The sequence below is a fragment of the Gopherus flavomarginatus genome, chromosome 4 (genome assembly GCF_025201925.1).
Source record: "Gopherus flavomarginatus isolate rGopFla2 chromosome 4, rGopFla2.mat.asm, whole genome shotgun sequence".
NCBI lineage: Eukaryota > Metazoa > Chordata > Testudines > Testudinidae > Gopherus > Gopherus flavomarginatus.
In genome coordinates this window covers 25,320,004-25,337,167 of record NC_066620.1, presented here as the reverse complement: position 1 = coordinate 25,337,167, position 17,164 = coordinate 25,320,004, and the positions used below count along the sequence as shown (strand labels likewise).

The window sequence follows — 17,164 nt, the reverse complement described above, 5'->3', positions numbered from 1 at the left end:
GGTTTGGGTTGGGAGACATCTAGATGCTATAGACAAATTGCTCCCTCTGCGTGTCAGAGGCTTTTGGTGATGTAAGGGTTCCTTTGAGGTATGCGAGTTTATCTAAATCAAAGGTACCTTCTAGTGGGAATTGTTTAGATGGATTAGCATGTGTGCAAAAATTCCAATTTTCTAAATACCTGCAGGTTCTGGGACCATAATGTACGTACATGTAATATGCTGGGGTACCCTTAGGGGATGATGGGGGAATGCTTAGACTGACCCTCACCCATTTTCCAATCACACAGGGAGGGCATCCTGTCCGCTAGCGGCTCATAAACTAAGGGTCTCACCCCACAGGGCACTCACACAGGAAAGATTAACGAGTATGGCCAATGACCCTCCTACACGTCCTTTCAGCAAAGAGTGTTGGCTAGTCTCAAAGAGACAGCGCCACTTACTCTCGTTGCTTCTAGTGAGATGGTCAGATCAGTCAGTGGCTCACATGGAGAGGAAAGGGGAAGGGAAGATGGGTTTACACAATCCTAGACCCAGGCCCCTTGCCGGACGATGCCTGGCAGAGACAGCCCAGCTTGGGTTGGATTTTTTCTGATCTACTAGGTGGAGTCACCGGGCTTACGTTAGAGTATTTCTGGTCACGAGCCTACGACTTCGCAGAATGCTCTGGGTGTCTTCTGGTGACTCTCATTCACACTGATGTACACACACATTCACTAAGGCCTCTGTTTCTAAATACCACAATGCATCTGTACCTTATGTCCAGACTCAATATACTTTTCCCTTATCTGAGGCGGACAAAATCCCTCTTGAGGTGGTAAAACCCCTCAGCACCGGTGCATTAACCTAATGCATTTCCCTTATGCATTAACCTTGTTGGGGGCAGCCAGACTATAGTCCCCAGTACTGCATACAACTACCTTAGTGAGAGTGGCAAACTAAGTCCTCAGTACCACTTCAAACCTTATTGAGGGCAGCAAAACAGTTTCCCAGTACTGCTCTGCATCTGATCTTGCTGCACAGTCAATAAATTCGGATCGCTTAAGCCCAAAAAGGGCAGATGGTCTCCACAGGCAGTCCTCCTCCGACATCTCAATAGAGATTTCAAAAGGTCTCTTACCTCTATTGTGGTGCCATGGGGTTCAAAGGGGAACGGTCTGCAGCAGCTGCCGCTGTCTCCATAGGTGTTGCCGTCCCGGACGAGCCCCCAAATTGTCAGAGAAAAACAGAGTTCTCACTCCTTTGGTTGGGTGCAGCAAGTCAGATACTTTATTATCTCTACCAATTGCATGGAGGGAGAGAGCTAAACAGGTCTCTCCCTTACAAAAAATTACAGCAAGCATTTATACCTTTTGTTACAAACAACAATGTGCAGCAGCTGCATTTTGTTTATACATAGGTCATTCTGATATCTTATTTTTCTCACCAATTTAAACTATAGTCTACATTCCATACTCATCTGACTCAAGGTTGCAACAACTTCTCACACAGTTCTTTCCCGTTCGCCTCACACAATCCTTGCTTCTACAAATCTTGCATTATTAGCATTACGGCTTAGCCTGACAATTGCTCACAGAGGGGACTGTTTGCTTGGAAATCCTCTTCAAATCCCTGTCAGTTCTTTCTCTACTTCCACATCATTAAAAGGTGAAATCACACCCAACTCTGAAGTCACAGTACTTAGATCTCAGTATCATGTTTCACTAAACCCCCTTTTCAAAATAGGTGCTGGTTCATCATAGTCTACAGAGTGTAAGCCTTCCTGTGTATTTTCTTATAATGGTAAATCATTAATATGGCTTTCCGTGTCTTAGGCCTGGTCTTCGCTGTGGGGGGAGGAGTCTATGTAAGATATGCAACTTCAGCTATGGGAATAGCGTAGGTGAAGTCGACATATTTTTTTTCGACTTACCTCCCGGCCTCACAGCACGGGATTGATGGCTGCGGCTCTCCCGTCGACTCTGCTACCGCCGCTTGCCCTGGTGGAGTTCCGGAGTCGACGGGAGTGCGTTTGGGAATTGATATATCGTGTCTAGATGAGACATGATAGATCGCTTGCAACCCGCCATTCCAGCAGGTAATCTGGACGTATCCTTCATTACACCAGTAGGGAGGTCCACCCATATTGCTTTCTCCCAAAACTGTGTGGAAGGAAGCCTCCTAGGAGTTTAAATGGGGAACACAGAATAGTTTTGTCTTGTATCAATACATCTTTAGTATACTGTTTGCCATTTGCCTATTTTTACATGCAAATTATGAAATACTGTAAATTCATTAGGTTTTGGGACGTTGGCTTCAGTCTTCTTGAGGTGAATGGTCGCATCTGCGCCACAAGATTAATTTTCTTCTGTCTGAACATCATGTTTAAGATAAAGTTGATTACATGTTTCTGCTTCTGCACTTGGTTCAGGACAATGTCTTCTCGTGTCTGGTGGGAAAAGGAAGTCTACACATAGTTTTTAAAAAAAGCCATAAGTTAGAAATGTTGCAAGTTATTTTATATTTTAAGATCTGGACTTAAAATTCACTGGGCAGGTATGGGTTTTAAACTACTTTTTAGAAGTTGCTACAATTTCCATTCTCACTGGAGCACCTTCCTCAGGCAAAATGGGCCATAGCTAAAAGCCAGGCCTATTACTTCTTAGCTCCTTGGCCAGCAATTGTTGGATAAGAAGACAGCAACAATTAAAAAAATATATCCTTTGGTGCTACTGAGAGGTGTTCTTAAGAGGTGTAGACCTGGACTTGCTGACTTGGGCCTCAGCTACATTCCCACAGAATTCAGTCAGTGAAACTCAAGAGAGGAGAAGGAAGAGGCTTCTAAATCTGCTTCCTACACTGTTTGCAGCAGTGGAAGAGGAGAAGACAGCTTGCTAAACGTGGCCTTAGCGCTACCCTCTTCAGCTCTTCAACCAGCTGTTCGGATGTGGATGAACCCAAGAACTCTACTCTTCTCTCATTGCTCCTGTAACTGCTTGGGACAGGAACAGTACAAAAGAAACATCTCTCCAAGAGGGAATTGGGAAACAGAGACATGAAGAGGAAAGGGGACCTAGGGAGTAGGTAGCAGAGTGGATGCAGAAGATATCGGAGGAAGATATCAGAGTGCCCCAAGGGTTGGTCCTGGGACGGGTTTTGTTCAGTATCTTCATTAATGATCTGGAGGATGGAGTGGACTGCACCCTCAATAGCCAGATGACACTAAACTAGGAGGAGTGGTAGATATGCTTGAGGGTAAGGATAGGATACAGAGTGACCTAGACAAATTAGAGGATTGGGCCAAAAGAAATCTGATGAGGTTCAACAAGGACAAGTGCAGAGTCCTGCGCTTAGGACAGAAGAATCCCATGCACTGCTACAGACTAAGGACCGAATGGCTAGGCAGGAGTTCTGCAGAAAAGGACATAGGAGTTACAGTGGACAAGAAGCTGGATATGAGTCGATAGTGTGTCCTTGTTGCCAAGAAGGCTAATGGCATTTTGGGCTATATAAGTAGGAGCATTGCCAGCAGATGGAGGGATGTGATCATTCCCCTCTATTCAGCATTGGTGAGGCCTCATCTGGAGTATTGTGTCCAGTTTTGGGCCCCACACTACAAGAAGGATGTGGAAAAATTGGAAAGAATCCATCGGAGGACAACAAAAATGATTAGGGGGCTGGAGCACATGACTTATGAGAAGAGGCTGAGGGAACTGGGATTGTTTATTCTGCAGAAGAGAAGAATGAGGGGGGATTTGATAGCTGCTTTCAACTACCTGAAAGGGGGTTCCAAAGAGGATGGATCTTGACTGTTCTCAGTGGTAGCAGATGACAGAACAAGGAGTAATGGTCTCAAGTTGCAGTGGGGGAGATTTAGTTTGGATATTAGGAAAAACTTTTTCACTCAGAGAGTGGTGAAGCACTGGAATGGGTTACCTAGGGATGTGGCAGAATCTCCTTCTTTAGAGGTTTTTAAGGTCAGGCTTGATAAAGCCCTGGCTGGGATGATTTAGTTGGGGATTGGTCCTGCTTTGAGCAGGGGGTTGGACTAGATGACCTCCTGAAGTCCCTTCCAATCCTGATATTCTGTGATTCTATGATAAGCTATCAGAGGGGTAGCCGTGTTAGTCTGGATCTGTAAAAGCAGCAAAGAGTCCTGTGGCACCTTATAGACTAACAGACGTTTTGGAGCATGAGCTTTCGTGGGTGAATACCCACTTCGTCAGATGCATGACATGCATCTAACGAAGTGGGTATTCACCCACGAAAGCTCATGCTCCAAAACGTCTGTTAGTCTATAAGGTGCCACAGGACTCTGCTGCTTTTATGATAAGCTAGATACCTCAAAAATTCTTAGAATGGGGTGGAGTAATATGATGGAGAATATAGAAGCTGATTTTGTTAGAATGGGGTTTATATTAGTTTATTTTGGCTCTCAAACTCCCATCATTCAGATGGAATGGTTACTTACTTTACAATAACTGTGATTCTTTGAGTTGGTATGTGCATGTGAATCCCAGTCATGGCACCCTTGCACAAGAGGTTGGATTTTTTTCTCTAGAATTGTGCTCTAGGGGTCATGCATACATTCCTCATGCTCTCAAGCTCCACCTCTCGAGAGCACTAGCGGCGAAGTGACTCCAACCGCAAACCAGCTTCTTTAATGCCCAGAGCCTCAGTAAGACGCCACTGTGGGAGCGGAGGGGAGGTTGTTGGCTCCACATGCACAGACCATCTTGAAGAATCACAATTACTGAAAAATAAATAACCTTTTCTACTTCGAGTTCCTGTGCACGTGGATCCCAATAACAATGACTGACAATCAGTTTGACTCCTTGGAAGTGTGAGCAAGGAATTTATCAGAACAAAGGTTGTAGGACTGCCTTTCCAATTTGAGCATCCGCTCTGGATGAAGCGTGTAAAGAGTATTGCTTAGACAGTGTGTGAATTGAAGACCATGTAGCTGCTCTATGTATTCGTATCAGAGGGACTTGCTGAAATATGCTGCTGAAGAGGCCAGTTCCCTGGTAGAATAAGCTGAAATTTTGAAAGGAAGGTTCAGTTTATTAATCTCATAGGTTGTTCTAAAACAGATGACAATCCGATTAGACAGTCTAAGATTAGATTGATTGATTGTGGAGTGGCGGAGATAAGGCAAATCTGAGTTTTCCTAAAAAGTCTTGTTATGTTTATGTAATATAAAAGGGCTCTTTTAATATGCAAGGTATGAAGTTTTGACTCTGACGGAGAACAATGGGGTCTAGGGACAAAAACTAGGAAGTGAATATACTGGTTAATATGAAAATCCAAAACCACTTTTGGGTTGAATTTAGGATGTGACCTTAATGTGACTCTATCAGCATGAAAATACTGTATATGGAGGGTTAGACATGAGAGCTTGGATCTCCCTAACTCCATGAGCAGAAGTAATAGCCATTAAAAATACAGCCTTTGCTGATAAGAGGTGAATAGAACAGGCTGGTAATGGCTCAAAGAGTGGCTCCATCAAAGCTGAAAGCACTAAATTCAATCCCATGGAGGAGGAGTTGTTTTAACTGAAGGAAACATGAGATGACTGATAGGAAAAACCTGAAGAATCTGATACCAGTGAGCAATAAGCCAAAATTGCTGCCAAATGAACCTTAATAGATCTTAAACATAAACCCAGTTGCTTTAAAGATAAAAGATAATCTTATAAAATAAGTGGAAAAGTAGAGGAAGCAGGAATACATCCTTTTATTTTCATCCAAATAGAAAATGTCTTCCATTTTGCCATGTATCTTTTCCTAGTCGAGGGTTTTCTACTTTGTGACAACACTGATTGTACTTTTGGAGCACACTCCTTGTCTGTTGGTGTTAGCCAAACATCTTCCATGTCATCAAATACAGAGATGCTGCTTTTGGGTGAAGCACTAGACCAGAGTTTTGAGAAATAATGTCTTTTTGGAGAGGAAGGTTATAAATTGGTTCCTTAAAAGGTTGAGGAGATCTGAAAACCAGAACTGACAAGGTAATGCCTATGAGGATGACAGGAGCTCTGTCTTGCTTTACTTTCCTTAATACTTTTGGGATTAGTGGAAATGAGAGAGACACATACTTTAGACATGACGTCCAAGGTATTAGAAAGACATCTCTCAGAGAACCTCGATTCATCCCTTCTCAAATGCAGTTTACTGACTGCGTACAACTAACCTAGTACTTAAGCTCTTCTCTCCTTCCCTGGGCCAAAAATAAATAAAATATGTAAACCTAAACTATCTACCTTAATCTAAAACTAAATAAAGGAGGAGGAGGAAGACTGAGAAGTTCACTCTTTGACAGGGTGATCAGAAGAAACTGGTTGATATTTGAGGTCTCTCTGCCTCTTATGCTTTTGGGAGAGGGCACTTGAGAGCATGAGAAACCCCCTCCTCCCAGTGGATACCATTAGAGAAAAACATTCTGAACACCTCTGAAGGGGTTCCAGTACAGTATGAGTGGGATCCACATGCACATGAGCTCGAAGTACTGTACTAGTATTGGTATCTGAAAATACTCAAAACCTCCTCTGGATTTTTTTTTCAATCCTTTCATTGGAAGAATGTTAGATGGGTGTTCAGAAGCATGGGCAAAAGTGAAACTGAAACAATGTTAATCCTCCTGTTCTGAAAGGGTTGCTTAGTCAGAGTGACTAAACTGTTTGACTAGATTCTCATCATTGCATCACTGGGGGTTGTTAGGGGATGATATGAGTAATCTCTCCTATAGGGACAGCCATCTCACATAATATTTTATAAGGGTGCAGTGTGACATTGGCTTAGGGCCATCACAGCTGGAGACATGATTATTTCTTAAGCTACTATAAATTTGGATGAAATTAATACTAATTCTAAGCACTTCTGTAGCACCATTCATCTGTGTATGTCAAAGCACATTACATAAATCATTAATAAAACTTCACATCCGTCAGTGATGTAGGGTAAATAGAATTCCCATTTTTCAAAGAGGGAAATGGAGACACAAATGATAAGTGACTTGCCCAACATGTCACAGTGAGTCATTGGTGGGTATGGGAGAGAAACTGAATTCCTGACTTGTATACCCATATTCTAACCACTAGATACCCTTCCTCTAAACTTTAGAGGAAGGCCAGACTTAGACTTTAAAGCCAGAAGGGACTATCATGATCCTCTAGTCTGACCTGCACATTGCAGGCCACAGATCCTCACCCACCTACTCCTGTAATAGACCCATAATTTCTGACTGAGGGTATGGCTACACTTACAGTTGTACAGTGCTGGGAGTAACAGCTGTCTTCGTACAGCTGTGTAGGGAAAGTGCTGCAGTGTGGCCACACTGACAGTTACCAGCGCTGCAGTGTGGCCACATTTGCAGCATTTGCAGCGCTGTTGGGAGTGGTGCATTGTGGGCAGCTATCCCAGCGTTCAAGTGCCTGAAACGTGCTTTTCAAAAGAGTGGGGTGAGAGGGAACGTTGGGGAGGGAGAGAGAATGGATTTTTGGATCTGTCAGCTCCCTGCCTTGCAAGTTCTAAGGACTGGAACATACACATCACCAACCTGCAATCAATTTAAAAGTTTCGAGCCCTTCCCCCACCCCTCTCTTATTCACTAAATGCAAATTATGCACTCCTAAATAGCCTTCAGACCACATAAGCAGCTGCTCAACATGGACTCCCCCCCCCCGCCGTGTGACTTCTCTCTTCAAGCAAACAGCTGTGAACCTTCCAAAGCAATTCCCCTGCCTGCCTCCGCTCGCTCCAGCAAACAGGAGCTGTGTTTGTTTTTTAGATAAGCAGCACGGGGGAGCTCGGAGTTCAGCCATTCTTCCGGTTTGTTGTGAGCAGGCATTCTGGGATACCTCCTAATACCCTGGAGGCCAATAACAGCGCTTTAGGTGGCCACACCTGCGGGGCAGCGTTGCATCACCAGCGCTGCATTCGTTACACCCCAAGCAGACCAGGTGTACAGCCAGCGCTGCAGCCAGGGAGTTGCAGCGCTGGATGTGCCTTGCAGGTGTGGCCGTTACTAAGTTGCAGCGCTGTAAACCCACCACCAGTGCTGCAACTCTCCAGTGTAGCCAAGCCCTGAGTTACTGAAGTGCTCAAATCATTATTTAAAAACTTAAAGTTACACAGAATCCACCACTTACAGTAATTTAAACCTGCAAGTGACCTATGCCCCATGGTGCAAATGAAGTCGTTCCCCCCCCCACCTGCCCGAGGTCTCTGCCAATCTGACCCAGGGGAAAATTTCTTCCAGACCCCAAATATGGCCATCAGTTAGACCCTGAGCATATGGGCAAGACCCACCAGCCAGACACCTGGGAAAGAATTGGCTATAATAATTCAGAGCCCTCCCTATCTAGTACCCCATCACCAGCTGTTGGAGATATTTGCTGCTACCAGTTGCAGATTGACTACATGCCATTGTAGGCAGTCTCGTCGTACCATTCCCTCCATAAACTTATCAAGCTCAGTCTTGAAACAAGTTAGTTATTTTGCCACCACTGCTCCCCATGGAAGGCTGTTCCAGAACTTCACTCCTCTGATGGTTAGAAACCGTCATCTAATTTCAAGCCTAAACTTGTTGATGGTCAGTTTATATCCAGTTGTTTTTGTGCTTAACTTAAATAATTCCTCTCCTTTCCTGGTATTTATCCCTCTGATGTATTTATACAGAGCAATCATATCTCCCCTCAGGCTTCTTTTGGTTAGGCTAAACAAGCCAAGCCCTTTGAGTCTTCACTCATAAGGCAGGTTTTCTATTCCTTGGATCATCCTAGTAGCCCTTCTCTGCACCTGTTCCTGTTTAAATTAAGCTTTCATAAACATGAGAGACCAGAATTGCACATAGTATTCCAGATGAGGTCTCACCAGTGTCTTGTGTAATAGTATTCCAGATGAGGTCTCACTAGTGTCTTGTGTAATGGTACTAACACTTCCCTCTCTCTACTGGAAATACTTTACCTGATGCATCCTAGGACTGATTTGGCCTTTTCCACTACTGCATCTCATTGGCAACTCATAGTCTTCCTGTGATCAACCAATACACCTTTCTCCTACTCTGTCACTTCCAGCTGATAAGTCCCCAGCTTATATCAGAAATTCTTGTTATAGTCCCGAAGTGCATGACCTTGCCCTTTCCACTCTTAAATATTCCTGTTTTCAAGGTCATCTCGATTGTCTTGTATGATACTCTGGTCCTTCTCTGTATTGGCAATACCTCCTAATTTGTATCATCTGCAAATTTAATTAACACACACCCACTTTTTGTGCCAAGGTCATTAATAAAAATGTTAAATAAAATTGGTCCCAAGACCAATTCCTAAGGAACTCCACCTGTAACGTCCCTGCATCCTGATAGTTCCCCTTTCAGTATGACCTGTTGTAGTCTCCCCTTTAACTAGTTCTGTATACACCTTTTAATTCTCATATTAATCCTCATCTTCTCCAATTTAACAAATAATTTCCCATGTGGAACTGCAATCAGATGCCTTATTGAAATTCAGATAGATCCCAGTCTGTTTAAACCTAAGTTAATTGTATCTAATTTGCATATTAATTCGAGTTCAGCAGTCTCAGTGACAGACTTGAAGGTGGCAATTTTGCAGCAAAAAAACTTCAAAAACAGAGACTGGAAATGATGGGGTCATTACACTAATTGAATCTATTTCCCTATGTTAAATTCTCCTCACACCTTCTATGGATCATCTCAATTATCACTTCAAAAGTTTTTTTTCTCCTGCTGATGATAGCTCATCTCAATTGATTCCTGTTGGTATGCATACTTCCACCTTTTCGTGTTCTCTGTATGTATAAATATCTCCTGTGTGTTCCATTCTCTGCATCCAAAGAAGTGAGCTGTAGCTCACGAAAGCTTATGCTGAAATAAATTTGTTAGTCTCTAAGGTGCCACAAGTACTCCTGTTCTTTTTGCGGATACAGACTAACACGGTTGCTACTCTGAAACCTTTCAGTTAAAAGTAATTCCAAGCCTCTTCCACATTCAGTTCCTTGAATTCTTCAGTCCAGACCACTTCCCTAACCAGTACCCTTAATTTTTTTTTAAGTTTTCCCTTTTGAAATCAATACCCTAATTGCAGATCTTTTTTTGCTTATCCTTCTATTTAGATTAAACTGAATTAGCTCATGATCACTCGAACCAAGGCTGTCCACTACAACCAGTTCTTCTATGAGGCCTTCATGATTCATCAATACCAAATCTTAAATGGCATCACTTCTTGTTGGTTCAGTGACTGTTTGGTGAAGAAATCTGTCAGCTATCACACGCTAAAAGATTCTTGAGGATATACATGTTGGCCTACAAAAGAAAATACTCCTGAGGGAATTCAGTACCAAAAAAATTAAAAATTATGCACACAATATTTTAAAAGTCTGTAAATTTTATTTGTCAATAAATAAATGTGGCTCCAGCAGGGCAGTGGGGAGCACAGGCCACTGGCTGCATTGAGGTGGGAGATCACTCTGAAGGCCCCACCTCCTCCAGTACAGACTCGGCAATGAGACTGCACCTGACCCTGACACAGTGCCAGGGCTGGGCCTGCCCCAGAAATACCCAGGCCCTGCCCTTCTGCACCAGGTGTGGATGGGCAGGCTCAGCTCAGCAGAATCCAGTGTGGAGGGGCCTAGTGTGGGGGTTTCCAGGTGTGGGGTGATAGGTTTCTGTGTGGGGCAGTCTGGGTGCAGGCGGCTCAGTGGGAGATCTGGATGCACAGAGGCTCATTGGGGGGTTCTGGGTGCAGGGGCAATGTGACTCTGCAGGGGATCCAGGTGAAGGTGATTGGGATTCATGGGGGGTCTGGGTGTGAGGAGATGGGGCTCTGGGTGTGGAAGGGTCCAGGTGCTAGGGGAGTGGGGCTTGATCAGATGGGGGTCCAGGTGCAGCTGATAGGGGATCATTGGGGTGGGGGTCTGCGTGTGTGGGGCTCATCAGAGGGGTCCGGGTGTAGGGGGGTAGAGCTTTTCAGGGTGAGGGTTCGATTGGCCTGCTTAACAGGACAGACCCAGTTGCTGCCAAAGGAATGCAACATGCTGGGCTCCCGCTTCCCCCAGCTATTCCTCTATCCCCTTTTCTTCTCCATCTCCCTCTCCTCACTCCCACATTCCTTCTTCCCCAGCCCTATTCCATCCTCCTTCCTTCCCCCCCTTCACTCATTTCCCCTACCCCCACTTACCCAGCCCCACAACGGGCACTCATTGTTGCACAGAATAGAAAACAGGAAGGCTCACAGCACACAGAAGGGGAAAATGACTGGTACTAGGACCCAGGATGCAGTGTTCAGCTGTAGAATCAGTGGAGCCAAGACACAAACAGTCTCCTTCAGTTGGGCAGCTCTGCACTTGCAGAATGAGGGGGGCAGTAGCATGTAACCCCATGTACCCCCATTTCTCACCTCTGCTTGGAGGGGGACAATCCCCCCCCAAAAACCTGTGCCCATGGTTGCCCCCCATGTGGCTGCCCTTTGCTTCCCTGATGTTTTCTGCAGGGAAACACAGGAAATCTGTGCGGGGGGGGAGGACGTTTTCTGTGGATGAGCAGTCCCGCAGAATCCCCCCAGGAATAATACAGCTCTCAACCACAGTTCAAGCCAAGATCGTTGCAGTATATGCTCCAATACCCATTGCAGAGATCGTATGAGCTACAGAAAAAGAAATCTAAATTCTCTAAGCACAAACAGTCAGGGCCACAATCACCCTCGTCTCAGCCCTCAGCTTCAAAGTGCCAGTTTTGATGGGTTGATCGAGGTGCCAATCGAACACTCTCCTTACAAGCTCATGCTGGGAAACTCCATTCCCCCTTTTGGAGGCTGCCTTTCCCTGTTCTGCAGCACCTCCAACAATTGGGTGCTGGAAATTGTCCAGAGTTGATATGCCATCCACTTCTCCTCCCTTCCTCCTCCAAAGCACCTCTCCTCATCCCTCTTCAGGGACCCTTCCCATGAGAGTCTACTACGCTAAGAGGTGGATCATCTCCTCAGTGTAGGAGACATAGAGCCAGTACCCACACATCTCAGGGGCAAAGGCTTTACTCTCGTTACTTCCTTATATCAAAGAAAAAGGGAAGTTGGAGACCCATACTGGAGATTAAAGTGCTCAACAGATATGTAAAAGCATAAAAATTTAAGATGATTACACTGTCAACAATTATCTCAGTCCTCATTGGAAAAAGGAGACTGGTTCTCGACCCTCGTCCTTCAAGATGTGTATTTTCAAATCTGTATCATACCAAGACACAGGCATTACCTCAGGTTCATGCTAGGCCAGGAACACTACTAGTACAGAGTACTCCCTTTTGGCCTTGTATTGGCCCTGAGGGTGTTCTCCAAAGTCCTTTTGGTAGTGACAGCCCATCTACGCTCTCAGGGAATCATGATTTTTTCCCTACCTGGACAGTTACCTTCTCAGGGCATGGTCCTTTGCAGAGGCCCAATGAGTAGCTCAGACCATGCAAGACTTATTTCTAAAACTGGGCCTACAAATCAACAAACAAGTCATCCTTAACACCAGTTAAAAAGTAGAGTTTATAGGAGCTGACCTCGACTCAGTTCAGACGAAGGCACTCCTACCACATCACAGATTTCTCAGTCTCTCCTTGTTGGTAGAGACAATACAATCCAGCCCTCAGATCTTGGCCAGGCACTGCCTTCAGCTTCTGGTGCACTTGGCTGTGGGCACATCAGTCATTGCTTATGCCAGACTACACATGAGATGTCTTCGAGCTTGGGTGGGCTTGGTATACATACCAAAGAAAGACAATGTAAACAAGCTCCTGTCTATGCCCAGTGTTGCAAACCATCCTTGAACTGGTGGAAGGACCCAGCGAATATTTGCACAGGGATCCCATTTGCCTAATCTCCCCCATCCCTTCATCTGGCCACCGACACATCCCTCATAGGAAGGGAAGCGCTCAATGGTTGCACTATTCGGGGCAAATGGTCTCTCCACAACTTACTTGAGCTCAGAGCAGTTTGAAATGTGTGTGCTCAGTTCCCCCCGCTGATCATGAAACGCACATGAAAGTCATTATGGACAACATGGCCAGTATGTACAACATAAACTGGCAAGGAGCTCCAAGGTCTCATTCCTTATGCACAGAAAGCTGCAAGTTCCTGCTTGATCACGAATGGGAAGTAGAGTCAACTATTCTACATGATATATTCAGGCAATGGGGGCAGCCTGAGATAGACTTGCTTGCTACCTACGAGAGAAAGAAACGTCCGCAGTACTGCTCAAGACCAGGGATGAGACGACACTCCAGGGGAAACATTCTTCTCCCTTGGAACAAGGGCCTTCTTTACACCTTTCCTCCATTCCCTCTATTACTAAAGGTGTTATTGAAGACAAAAAAGGAAAAAGCAAATATTTTGATTGCTCCCATATGGCCCAGACAGATATGGTACACTTACCTGTCCCAACTGGCATTTCTTCCTCCAGTGATTCTACCATCACTCCCTACCTTCTGTCACAGAACAAGAGTATCACCCTTCACGCCAGTTTAAGGATCCTACATCTCAAAGTGTGGCTCCTTTTTGTTTCCAGCACATAGAGAGATTCTTCTTGGAGGAAATACAGGAGGTAGTATTGCACAGTAGAAAGGGTTCTCCTCATCACACCTACCTGCAGAAATGGAAGATATTCCAGATATGCTGCCAATCAACGGATGTCACGTCTATCCTGGCAGCAATTGCTACCTTCCACGAGGATGTGGAAGATTATTTGATTGTCTCTCACTTGACTACGAAGGAAAAGGTATAGCAAACCTCTTCCCACAACCCAGGACCCCTACTCTGCAATGGGACCTCAACCTAGTACTAAAAGGACTAACTAGACTGCCATTCGAACCCATGGCCACTTGTTCATTAACTCACCTTTCCATGAATATGGCATTCCTCATTGCCATCACTTCTGCAAGAAGGGCAGGGAAGATAGCAGCTTTGATGGCGCATCCCCCTTTTACGGTGTTATTCCCGGATAAAGTCACACTCAGACTAAACCCCAAATTCACTCCCATAATAACTTTTGTAGTTCACATGAATCAACTCATTCAACTCCCAATATTATATCCAAAACCAAATATGGACAATAGGGAGGTCATCTTCCATACCCTCAATGTGAGGAGAGCTTTGGCCTTCTATTTAGACAGGACATAGACCTTCTGAAAATCTCTGAGGCTCTTCCTTTCAGTTGCAAATAGGTCAAAAGGCGCAGCGATATCCGTTCAGAGATGACTTCTTGCTGTATTGGACTCTGCTACCAATGGTGTGGGATAACGCCCACACCTTCAGTATGCATGTATTCCACAAAAACGGTCTCCTCGACTATCGCCTTCTCCAAGGGTATCCTCATATCAGAGATATGCAGGGCAGCTGCATGGGCCTCTGCACATACTGTGACAAAGCTCCGAGCCTGTTTTTGGTGGGTTTTGCACTTCTGGGCAGATTCAGTGGCCACAGAAGCTTGCTAAGGCCCTCAATGTGACCTCCCTTTCTCAGTGCAGCAGCAAGAGTCACAGCCTACCAAGCTACTTTCGTCACAGGCCAGTGTGGGAGGTGGGAAGGGGGGATACCCTACAGTCTCTGTTGCTCCTTTGAGCTAGTAGGTGCAGTAGGCGTGGTCCTGCCTGGACCGAGGCCTGCTTCCCCTCTCAAAGGGATCTCTGTAGAGCATGGGGCAGGGGAGGGAACCCAGACCCACCCTCTAATCTCAGGTTCCAGCCCAGGGACCCTAATGGTAGCAGCTGTTGACAGCTTCCCCTTCACCACCGGAGCTGCTTTGATTCCCTGGGCCACTTCCCCTTTTTCTAGCTTCACCCTTACCTCAGGCTTCAGCAATGCTTCCTCTCCTCTAGCTCCTTTCACCAGGGCTCTCCTGAGGGAAATGGAAGGAGAGCTTTTAAGTGATATGAGTGGGACCTTGATTGGTTCCAGCTGTCTCCATTAGCCTAACGGCCTAACTGGTTAATTGGCATCAGGTGTCCCAGTTGGCCTGGAGTAGCCCCTGTTTGGCTGCCTAGGGAAAGGGACTTGCTAATCCTGAGGCTGATACACCTGCCTTCCCCCACTCTCCTTCTGGTCTGAGTCCATCACAATACTTTTGCAGAACACTATGCCATTCTGAGTGATTTAGCTCCAGACGCCCAATTCAGGGCCTCTGTATTATCATCTATATCAGACTTGACTCCGAAGTCCCAGCCTCCAGCGGTGGGTAATGCTTGGGAGTCACCCACAGTAGAGCACCCATAGGGACACTACTCGAAGAAGAAGTTACTCACCTTGTGCAGTAACGATGGTTCTTCGAGATGTGTGTCCCTATGGGTGCTCCATGACCCTCCCTTCTCCTCTCTGTTTTGGAGTTTCCACTGGTTAACTCTGTGATAGAAAAGGAACTGAAGGAGGAATGCCCATGTATGCTGATTAGCTTTGTGGCAGGTGGGGAGTCGTGTGTGTGTGTGTGGGATGGACAGCTATAGAAATGTTTTGATCGACAGTGTGGGGGTGCACACACACAGTACTTAGCTTGAAGTCTTATAGCAAACAACATGTGAGTTGTATTGCAAATCATGCCATACATTTTCTTGATAATTGGAAATTGGGCATATTGAACTCACTCTTCCCAACTGTTATCTATCTGAATACAATAAATATTTATAATTTGTAGGTTTTTCTGCAGTTTAGCACTGTCATAACATATTTTTCTAGCAGTTGGAAAGCTATGATATTCCTGTATATCATTCTATCCCTGGATGGCTTGGGGCCATGGCTGGGTATGTGACTTGAGGTTAAATATATATTTCCTTTTGTAATAGGTAGATCTTATTTTTTAATTAGGTCTGCATTTAATTGAAGGTCATTAACTTTAATATTTCAATACTTGAAGTACTCTTTATACTATTGACATATACATTTTTAAGAAAAGTCAAGTTTTTTGTTTTTAATTTCAGTTTTTGATGATGAAGAAGAAAGCAAGTTGTCCTATACGGAGATTCATCAGGAGTACAAAGCTCTGGTGAGTATTATTCACCAATGGCTAGGGTGTAGGAATCTGGAGCATAGGTATGGGCATATTGGATCAGCAGTAGTTCATTTAGTCCAGTCTCTTGTCTCTGACAGTGGCCAGTACCAGATGTGTCAGGGGGATATTTGAGAACCTCATGGTTACTCCATTTTTGTCCAGTAACTGAGAGGTGACGTTTCTTCCTAAAACTAAGCCTTAGTAGTTGACTTATACCCTGAAGTGTGAAGGTTCATATGCCATCTAAAAACAGTTTTATTCTACTTCATGTAACTGTGTATGTCTTCACTATTTCTGTAAATAAAGAATTATTTTCTGACTCCTACTAAATTTTTGGCCTTAGTGATCTCTTGTGACAGCGAGTTCTACAAGTTAATTATGCATTATGAAGTATGTATTTCCTTTATCAATTTTTAAATTGTTGCCTTTCAACTTAATACAAGAACATGGAAATATTTAATTATGGGAGGATAAGTAGAAGGAGCTGATTTACCCTTTTAAAACTTTATTATTTTGTTACCTCTCATGAATCATCTTATTTGTGTAGACTAAAAATACCAAACTTTTCAATCTTTTTTGTTTTTGGAAGTCTTTCCATAACTCATTATTTTCAGTACCTGTCTCTGAATTCCTTATTTTTTGAGCTAGGGTGACTAAAACTGAACACAGCGTTTCAGGTGAGGGTGATTTATATAATTTCCAACTCTCTGGTTTCACTTTGGTTATGGTAGAGTCCATCTCATCCATATAGGTTCTCTCCAAAAAAGTTTCTCGGTGCCTAATAGATATAATACTCTACTCTGTATACCATGCATTGGGATTCTGAAATTCCTCCTGTTTAGCTGGATATAAGCCGTTTTCGTAGTAATCTAAATTTACTTTGCGGGATCTATTTGTGATACCTACTTTTTGTTAATGGCATAAAATGTAACATAACCAGAGGTTCCTTCCCTGCACGCACTAGAAATGTAAGAACATACGAACGGCCATACTGAGTCAGACCAAAAATCCAGCCAGCCCAGTATCCTGTCTACCGACAGTGGCCCCAGAGGGAGTGAACCTAACAGGTAATGATCAAGTGATCTTTCTCCTGCCATCCATCTCCACCCTCTGACAAACAGAGTCCAGGGACACCATTCCTTACCCATCGTGGCTAA

At 44.5% G+C, this 17,164-nt stretch overlaps 1 protein-coding gene across 2 annotated transcripts in view; it reads left to right on the top strand.

Moving 5' to 3' along the window:
• The window catches only part of CFAP36 (cilia and flagella associated protein 36), a 130,013-nt gene that overhangs the window by 41,255 nt on the left and 71,594 nt on the right, over nucleotides 1-17,164 (top strand). For both annotated transcript variants that reach the window (XM_050952206.1, XM_050952205.1), the window contains exon 2: nucleotides 15,937-16,001. In XM_050952206.1, the coding sequence (XP_050808163.1) occupies nucleotides 15,937-16,001 (65 nt within the window). The remainder of the gene's footprint in view (nucleotides 1-15,936; nucleotides 16,002-17,164) is intronic.